Source organism: Leguminivora glycinivorella, chromosome 19, assembly GCF_023078275.1.
Source record: "Leguminivora glycinivorella isolate SPB_JAAS2020 chromosome 19, LegGlyc_1.1, whole genome shotgun sequence".
Taxonomy (NCBI): domain Eukaryota; kingdom Metazoa; phylum Arthropoda; class Insecta; order Lepidoptera; family Tortricidae; genus Leguminivora; species Leguminivora glycinivorella.
In genome coordinates, this window is record NC_062989.1 from 2,639,288 (window position 1) to 2,649,449 (window position 10,162).

A 10,162-nucleotide genomic window follows, 5' to 3' on the forward strand; every position below is an offset into this window, starting at 1 on the left:
ATTTATATCATTTGTCGTTTCATATCTCTATACCTTACTGCTATGTAAAATCTTTTTTTTTACATAACTAGAAGTAACATAAAACCTCATAAATCAGTTAAACCATGCAAGCCATGAAATAATAGTACATTACGATACAAGTGCGTAAAAAGGAAGTTCGAAACGAGTGGCGATAAATTAAAACACGACCGAAGGGAGTGTTTTAAATCGACACGAGTTACGAATTTCCTTTTCGCACGTGTATCGTACGACGTTTTTCAGTACAGATGGCCCTCCGAAGTTTTGACCTGGCATATAATGAACCACTTCTCGCACTAGTGCGTAAAAAAAACACTCGTGTCGATTTAAAACACTCCATTCGGTCGTGTTTTAATTTATCGCCACCCGTTTCGAACTTCCTTTTTTACGCACTTGTATCGTAATGTACTATTTTATACTCGTTGTGCTTACATGCAAATCATGCAATGTACATTTAACTCTAGTGAGGCACATCATTTCAGCAAACTTATGTCTCTTATGTGCATATCTAAACTAGATATTAAAATATTTCTTTTGTCATATAAAATACATATAATGACTAATTTAGGAACGGCTACTTCACAAAGTAGGAGGCACCTTCTTAATAACTAACTTAAAGGTAACCTTATTGTCCGTCACATAATGCGACAGCATTTTCAAAGGCAAAACTGCACATTTCCCTTCCCTAATGATATCTAAAGGCTCCACTACATCATTGACGCAGTGTTCGACTAACACTGAACGCCGCCTAACATCTTGCTTGCTAGTTAGGTAGATCTCGTATGTGTAGAGACGAGCGTTTTTCTTACTGCCGATATGTTGGACAGCCCAGGAGGCTAGGTTGGTGGTTTTGTCTATCTTCATGGTGATGATGAAATGCATGTTGCCGGTGGCAGCGAGGTAGACCTTGAATTATAGAATGAATTAAAAATTAATATTTGAAGTCGTAATAACCTACCACAAAATTAAAATTTTGAAAAAACCCCCGACTGCGACATAGTAGAACGATTTTCATGAAACATGGCTAAGAACACTCCCAACTCAGCTTTCAGACAAAAAAAACTAAATCTAAATAGGTTCATCCGTTCGGGAGCTACGATGCCACAGACAAACAGACAGACAGACAGACACGTCAAACTTATAACACCCTGTCGTTTTTGCGTCGGGGGTTAAAAATCACTATTAAAGAAACGTACATAGTATTATGTTGTTATACAGGTGTCTTTAATGACCTGCAATATTCGATAGCGTAAACGTCAATCTCATAGGTAGGTACTTTTAAGGTCTCGCACGGTCTTAGGTTTTTACTATTTGATACCTTAACCAGGTCTTGTGTGAGTGGGAGGTCGAGATCTGTGTCGACGCCGGAGACTATCTCGCAACTGGACGGGTGGCTCTGTTTGAAGTGATCCATCATGTTTTTGAGTTTACCTAGACAAATACAATAATATGTAGTTATGTTATTTTAATAAATAAATTCCTTGATAGACCAATTTTTAAATTTATTCAATTATGATTATCAACCTGAACAGGCATCTTCTGGGCGAGCTCACTCCATCGTAGGCCACGTCTTCGCCTTTGGCTGGTCTGTGGCCAAGAGTAAGCCCATTTTATAATATTTAAAAAAATGTGATTATCTGATTGCAAATTTTACAATGTATTAAATGTGTTACCAACTCCAAGAATACTTTGAGTTTGTAACACGTTTAATTAATGTGTTTTTAATTTCTTATTAATTAATATTATACTGTAAATTATAATGTAATAAATATAATGAGTTGTTACCGAAGAAATCTTCCTAGAAGAAGAAATGTACCTATTTTAAAATGAAGATAACCACTTTATTTCCACTTTAGTTCACTGGTCAAGGCATCATGTATTAATTAAAACGAATTAGTTTAAATCCTGGGTTCCAACACTTTACTTACCTATCCAGAAACAGTTACTGAAGGCGGCACCTAGCGGGCACAGCATGTCTCTAAAGATGCACTCATTGGCGTGATCGTTTAGCTCGCTAGCCTTGGCTTGGCTAAATGTGAACCCACAGCCCGCGTCTTTGTTGGGGCAGAGCAGTTTGGACGACGGTGCTGCTGGCGTGGGCGCCGGGGCTGGTGTATTCACCTGTATGATTTGTCATTTATTGAGACTATTGATTAATAAGAAATTATAATTGGAGATATGTAAAAATGCTTGGCTCATAATTACAAGGTAAAACAGTAATTCTTTTCTTATGTAAAAAAAAACAACTACCTACATCTAATTTCTGACCAAAATTTTATGAGAAAAATCAAGGTCTGAAACGTTATTCACCTAAGAAATACAAACATTTTGCGTGACTGACGCCGTGGCTTGCGTGGGCGATGCGACGGCGATGCGACGCATACGAAATCAAACCGTATCGATATGGAAGTATGAGACGCGACGGCGACGGTCGCGCGACCGTCGCCCACGCAAGACACGGCGTGAGCCTGGAAGCCAGGCTCCAGAAGTGGCAAAATTGTAGCCGTCCGTAAATAGTTATTTGTTATACAAGGGGGCAAAGTTGTATTTTAACGCCGAGTGTGGAATTGAAAAACGAACAAGTGAAAGGATTCTATAGTTGAACCACGAGCGAAGCGAGTGGTTCGAGAATAGAATCCTGAACTTGCGAGTATTTTAACACACGAGAAGTAAAATACATTTGCACCCGAGTGTAACACAAAACTTTTCCCCTCACTATAGCGAGGAAACTACAACGCAAAAAATGCGTTTTCCCCTCACTAGCTCGGAAACACGTGTTTTGTCCTTCAATACCAGCGGGTAAAAACGCATTTTATCCACTAGTGGGTAAAGTAATTTGACCTTGAATAAAGTCGAATTAACTGCTTTCAAATTGATAAAAGTAGGTGAATCTATTAGTAATAAAGATGATTTACCACCTGTGGAACTACTGGAAGCAGTGATATACGCTTTTTTTGCGTTGTAGTTTCCTCGCTATAATGAGGGGAAAAGTTTTGTGTTACACTCGGGTGCAAATGTATTTTACTTCTCGTGTGTTAAAAAACTCGCAAGTTTAGGATTCTATTCTCGAACCACTCGCTTCGCTCGTGGTTCAACTATAGAATCCTTTCACTTGCTCGTTTTTCAATTCCACACTCGGCGTTAAAATACAACTTTGCCCCCTTGTATAACAAATAACTATTATCACTGCTTCCAGTAGTTCCACAGGTGGTAAATCATCTTTATTACTAGATTCACCTACTTTTATCAATTTTAAAACAGTTAATTTGACTTTATTCAAGGTCAAATTACTTTACCCACTAGTGGATAAAATGCGTTTTTACCCGCTGGTATTAAAGGACAAAACACGTGTTTCCGAGCTAGTGAGGGGAAAAGGAATAAAACAACAGTATTGCCAGTGCAACTTTCTAATTTAATCTATTTTTGCCAGGCAGGACCTATAGAGATGCAAGCAGCGAATTTTAACTACTTCGGTACTTTGGCAACTTTGAAATCTAATAATCTGAATATAATACTTTACCAATTTAGCTGCCAGGAATAGAAAAGAAACATAAAAACCTTTGAAATGATATCTTCAAAAGCCCAGTTCCTCATATCCGTCATAGGTGAACGGCAGATAGGGCACTGTGCGAGGCCGCGGCTTGTGCAGCGGCTGCAGAGGCTGTGGCCTCGTTGACACTGCAGGATAGGTGGCGTCATAGTCTCCAGGCATACTGGGCACTCCATCGCCCGCTCTGACATGCTGGAACCGAACCGAACGTATTGCATGATCTCATGACATGAAATGAATTTTTATATGTATGGTTACGGCGTACATATCTATTAACCTTCAGATCATTCAAATAACAATACAGTTGCCATACAATATAATTTTAATTAGTAATCTTGGGGCATTTCTCGAAGGCATGGAATTTGAATCCTGAGTTTTAAATTTTTGCTCTATGGAGAAAAAACGAACATAGTTCTTAAATTTACATATAATAATTTCGATAAGTAACACAGGTAAAAATATGAAATATTCTTCTAAAGATCGACAATACAATACAATACATTATACAATACTCTTTATTGCACACCTCACATAGTTTACCAGTAATGCACAAGAAACAAAAACAAATTAAACAGAGGTAACACCAGGCGACAATATCTTGTTTAAGGAAACGAATTGATTACTTTCTCATTTATTAAAAATGTATAAAAAAAAATGATGCCCCTATCTCGCTCACGCTTGGGCGCGGTGAGAGGGAGAAACACCATGCTGAGTCAGGACCATATTCATGGCAACTATGTGTACCCACTTACCTTTTGTGATGTTATGTGTGTAAATAATTCTCTGTTGTTGATCTGTATTTGTGTGTGTCTTTTTTGTATTATTTTGCCATGAATAAAAATATTTCTATTTCTATTTAAAAGAACACTCACGCTCACATCATCTTAACGACTCCGGCGGCGGAAAGGCACGTTTTCCCCTCACTAGCTCGGAAACACGTGTTTTGTCCTTTAATACCAGCGGGTAAAAACGCATTTTATCCACTAGTGGGTAAAGTAATTTGACCTTGAATAAAGTCAAATTAACTGCTTTAAAATTGATATGAGTAGGTGAATCTAGTAATAAAGATGATTTACCACCTGTGGAACTACTGGAAGCAGTGATAAACGCATTTTTTGCGTTGTAGTTTCCTCGCTATATTGAGGGGAAAAGTTTTGTGTTACACTCGGGTGCAAATGTATTTTACTTCTCGTGTGTTAAAAAACTCGCAAGTTCAGGATTCTATTCTCGAACCACTCGCTTCGCTCGTGGTTCAACTATAAAATCCTTTCACTTGCTCGTTTTTTCAATTCCACACTCGGCGTTAAAATACAACTTTGCCCCCTTGTATAACAAATAACTATTTATAGCCACAAGTGCCACAACAAAGTAGGTAGTATGTATTAAGGAAAATATATGAAATAGTAGGTACACAATCCCTTTAAGGTATTGTGGACACTTACAATCACATACATATATACATAGTTTCCCTGCACATAGGTATATAATGATTAATGATAGCAGCGGTTGCGTATTCCATCTGTGTAATTGTTTATATTCATAGAGATATTTTAAGAAAGTTTTTATTGAATGCGTATTTGTTTAAGTACAATTGCAAACATCATTACAGTAAAAGCAGATAAGACCCCTTAGTGATACTGAAAACGAAAAAATACATGAGTCTTCGTCATCTAGACCGGTTACGATAACATAACAAAACAATGATGAACAGTGACCACTGTACTGGTATAGGTACGAGTACGACTACCACGAGTACTACGTAACTAACTTTCTAGTAGGTACTAATATCTAATACAGTAGTGCGCAAAGTACGGCCTGCGGGCCAAATACGGCCCTCGAAAGGATTTTTCCGGCCCTCCTCTGCTCCTTCAAAATATTCTGCGATATGGCCAGCAGTATTGAAACATGCATTTGTGGTATCTGGCCTTCCTGTAAAATTCCTTCAATTTCGTCCCCCATGCAACATGTTTGCCCACCATTGATCTAATATCAGTACGAGCGAGATGCTTAGATTAGAAAGTAATGTATGCACACTACTAATCACTCTATTCAGGATAGACCTTTTTCAGGACACTTTGTGCTCTAAATTACTGAGAGACGTACGTCGTTTTCCTTGAGATGGATCTTATATAAGTGTCCGGCGGCGTATAGCTAATGAATGTTATTGCGATAATCACTTATTAATCTTAGGTATATTATGACACATAGGCGCGTTGGACAATAATAGCCTTAAACGAGTGATGAGATAGGCTCACAAAAAGCCATACTACTCATTAGTAGCACGTTTGCTTATCGTCATTAGTGAGTATACCTAGAGTTGACTGCCTGGCCTGGGCATTGGGTATTCCGAGTTCCGAGAACCTGCTAGCGATAACATTGTTTATGTTTAGACGTATGAAATGTTTGAATGACAGATGTTATTCGTCACCTGGGTCTTACTTGTGCTTGAGGGATTGACAGGAATCTACAGATAATGTAACAAATACCGTGATGCCAAATATGCATATTATGTTGTTACACGGATTAATACAAATCTGTGCTTTATTTTACTTCAAATATTGAGTAAAAATAGTCGATAATACGAGGGAGTACCTAAGGCAGCGTTCCCACTTAAGCGTCGCGTGTCTCGCGCGCGCCACGCCGCCTGGGGCGCGTCTTACGTCCTTCCTATACAAAATGTACTGAGGAGACGTTTTTTGAATTACATTCAGGCGGCGTGGCGCAGACGTCCGTTCCGCACCTCAGGACATGCGTCTCTTAAGTGTGGCCGGTCCCTAATACAACAGCGCTGTACGATCACGGGTCGACGTATTATTAATGGGCACTCGGGCAGCAGTATAGTTTATAAACAATATTGACTTTGTTAACTTTGTATGATTTGTATTCTAATATTAACATAACAACCGATTACTCATTGCTATAATTGCCAAAAATATAACACTAACGCTTATTTTAAGTGAGTCTAGTAAATGTAAGCTACCTAAACTCTGTAATGAATTGTCGCCTGCTATGTTTCCAGACCTATACAATTTTCAGAACTTCAAGAAATGTCGTACTCCCGACTTAGTGACGACTGGTACGAAACTATCCTAAGAGACACTTCAACGGCCAAGTCACACAAAATTAACTATAACAATAAAAAAATCGCAGTAGACTTGGCACGACTTTGTCTAGATTTCATTACTTTTTAGAGATAAAGAAGCAGCTCCAACGAGACTTCGCTAGTTTTTTACAGAATGATTTTGGTGGGATTTCACTTCTTTTTGTAGAAACGTGGGCATGAAAATTTCATGCCCACGTTTCAATGAACGAATGGGTCAGTTCATTTAATGAACTGACCCATTCGTTCATGTGCTCCCCAGTAGATTGCATTTCGCAACTGATTTTCATAAAATTTAGTAAGCAGGTACAAAATGTAGATATAAAGTTTCGTAGGTATATTTTACATCTTTTTCAAAATGATGTTAATTGGCATAAAGAAGACTCCAATAGAGCCTTTCATATTTAAGACCATAACGTAATAGATAATAACGACTCAGTTAAGTACCTAATTGTAAGGTATTTAAGTGTATGCACAACCTCGTGCTACACTGATAAATTCACATGTAAAGATAATAAAATTTATAAAAAAAATTATTGTTTCTATAACTGGCCCACCCTGTATTATGAATGTCATGTATACGTATACCTACTATACCTCTACCGATAATGCTAATAATGTTTTTGTGGGGAACAAATCAAAGTTATTAGCTTAATAAATAAATATTTACTTACGTGATAATTGCTCTTGTTGCCATTATAAACCGCAACACGAGAATAAAAAGACGAAGAAAGTTCAAAGAATTTCCGACATACAAGGACAACTACTTTTGTTCAAGCTTCCTTTTTACAACACATGAAAGTATTATAACCAACCACTGCTTTTAAATTGGCACTGTGCGTAGTAGTGGTAGTGAATAATTATTAATAATGTCAAATTCTATACTCCTTCAAATAACAAAGTCAACAAACTTGTAATAGGAATTGTAATAGGAACCCTTCCCCGTAGGCTTGTGTCGTTCACGAACTATGAACTGTTAGGAATAAAATCCCATCAATGACCGAAATGAACTGAATCTTTCCGTGGTCTGAGAATCGGTCTTTGCTCATTTAGTTCAGTATAGGATCGGCGAGCGCGAGCGGTTTAGATCGAGAACGAATGTGTGACTGCGCCGACCGAGAGCGAGAGCTACTTAGCAGAGCAACAAAAAGTCAAGTTTTCATATTAAACTTCGGTTACTTACAACCTTTCGGCCCGGAATGTTACTATCTGTGGACTATTCGTATAATTTTGACACTATTCGGTCCCATTCGTTCTGATCTTTCCGACCGCAGTGATCGCTGGTCTGGCTGAACTAAATGAGCAAAAGACCTAAAAGAGCGAACTAGTTCATGGGAGCGATTGAACGAGATCGGAGCGCTCCGATCAACGAACGAAACGGCACAAGCCTACTTCCCCGAGAAGACCATAGACATCAGCAGACGTAGATTTTATTTTACCTCAGACCAGACCGTTTAAGCCTTTCTTTTAAACACTCAATGACAATAAGTGCTATTAAGCAGCGTCTCATTTAGACAACACCTGTCAGAAACGTCAAACATTTGTAAAAGTTATACGATACGATTTTCGCCAATTAGAAAATATATTTTGATAAAACAGTACTGTTTTACATATTAATTGCAAAATGTCTAACCCAAAAGACCGCGAAGAGCCTGTCGTGCTCGCCCGCCAGTGCTACATGAACAAGGATTACTCATCGGCTCTCCAGCACCTAAATGAACTAGAATCTCTGGCTGGCGCCAACAATAAGAGGATTCAGCACAACAAAGCCGTCGTCGAGTTCATGGCTGGCGATATGAGGAACGTGGACAAGTTCAAGAAGGCCATCACGCAAATTACGGGGGTTACTTTTCCAGAAGTTGACTCAAAAGAGTCATCTGCCTTCGCGTTGTACAACTACGCCGTCATTTTGTACCATTCACGCTACTACTACCAATGCGCTGTAGTGTTAGAGAGGCTACTCAACTCAAAAAACGTTAAAGACACTAAACTGCACCAACAGATTGTACTACTTATGATGGAAGCTACACTTTGCCGCAGAACATTCAACAAGACCTTGGATGTAGCCAACAATCATGCTGAATTAATGAAGTCAGATAGTGACATTAACAATATGTTTGAAAGACTGGTTAGCAGAGCAAAACTTCTACTTGGACAGAAAATAAAACTAACTTTAACTGCAGACTCAATTGAGAATATTTTTGTAATTGCTCAACAGCATTATATTAATGGAGACATGAAGGAAGCTGCAAATACTTTAGGACAGTACAAGACACTTAAATATAACTATGACTTGAAAACTCAGGGTGAAGACATCTGGGCAGCTATTAATAATAACCTCGGAGTTATTTACATGTCAGTGAAGAAGCCGTTTTTGGCATCAAAGTATTTTCAACATGCTGTTAAAGAACACTTTAGAGCCATGGAGAGTGATGACAGTGAGCGTCTCATAGCCTGCAAGGATAGACCGCTGTATGTTTACAACTTAGGTCTGGCATTACTGGCAGCAAACAACTCGGAAGGAGCATTTGAGTGTTTGGTGGAAACAGCCCGCCACTACCCTAACAACCCTCGAATATGGCTCCATCTAGCCGAATGCTGCATCAAAAAATGCTGCAGTGATGAAGCTCAGCAATTCGCAGTCAAAAAGCTAGGCAGCGGCTCACATACCAGGATCCTCTTCACAAAAGATGTAAAAGAAAAATACTCAACCAGTGGAGAGTCATTTGCTATACCCACATTATCTTTAGAATTTGCAGCTCTCTGCTTAAGAAATGCTATAACTTTACTGCCAGACCAAGAACCTACAATAGATGCAACACTGCCAGTAGTACAAGCTCCTCCAGGACCACCGATTAGCTGGAAGCAGTGCTGCGAAGTCAAGAATTCTGTGCTAGTTTTACAGAGTTATGTATTACTGCACATGCAAGATCCACTCTCAGCCTTGATGAGTGCTACAGAGCTCCTGAACCAACCAGATGTCTCTAACAGCCATAAAGCCTGGGCCCACATTTACGCAGCCGAAGCTCTCATCAACTTAGACAGAATAACAGATGCAGTGGAGCATCTGAATCCACAAATGATCCACGAACTAGTGTCCGTCCTCCCATACCAGATGAGGGACATGATAGCAGTCTCCGTGTGGGCCAAGGCAGCAGTTTGCCACATTTTACGAGGAGATCTGGTCACAGCTAGGAAGATTTTACTACAAATAAACTCTCCTAGAGTTTTACCCCTGCAAATGTACTTAGAAATATGTACTGGTAATATAGAAAACTGTCACACAACTTTGCGAAAGTTGAGAAGTTTATCACAATGATTTTCTCGAGTATACTGTATTTATTACAAAACAAATTTGTATTTTTATTTAGTTTTAAGAATATAATGGAAGAAGGAAGATAAACCTTAGTAGAAGCTATGTGCCTTCTTCTATTTTATCAAATCTATGTATGTTGCATTCATGGCCCCACCTCTCTCATTTTATAGCAAATATT

The 10,162-nt window shown here is 38.8% G+C and overlaps 3 protein-coding genes across 4 annotated transcripts in view; 1 reads left to right on the forward strand and 2 right to left on the reverse strand.

Annotated features, from left to right (window-relative positions):
• LOC125236310 (gustatory receptor for sugar taste 43a-like) overlaps positions 1-10,162 on the reverse strand; it is a 235,047-nt gene that overhangs the window by 29,828 nt on the left and 195,057 nt on the right. The gene's annotated exons all lie outside the window — the stretch shown is intronic.
• Positions 315-7,606, reverse strand: LOC125236311 (E3 ubiquitin-protein ligase sina-like). Of its 2 annotated transcripts, none has more exons than XM_048143063.1 (5): positions 7,343-7,606; positions 3,577-3,760; positions 1,947-2,139; positions 1,337-1,449; positions 315-924 (listed from the first exon to the last, which is right to left on the reverse strand). In XM_048143063.1, the coding sequence occupies exons 1-5, from the start codon at positions 7,363-7,365 to the stop codon at positions 598-600; spliced, it is 840 nt and encodes a 279-aa protein (XP_047999020.1). In that variant the 5' UTR covers positions 7,366-7,606; the 3' UTR covers positions 315-597. The 2 variants fall into 2 exon arrangements, with proteins under 2 accessions (XP_047999020.1, XP_047999021.1); XM_048143064.1 differs by lacking the exon at positions 7,343-7,606 and adding an exon at positions 4,441-4,469.
• LOC125236307 (CCR4-NOT transcription complex subunit 10) lies at positions 8,214-10,087 on the forward strand. The gene has a single exon (XM_048143056.1). It carries the CDS (start codon positions 8,293-8,295, stop codon positions 9,985-9,987), a length of 1,695 nt encoding a protein of 564 aa, XP_047999013.1. The 5' UTR covers positions 8,214-8,292; the 3' UTR covers positions 9,988-10,087.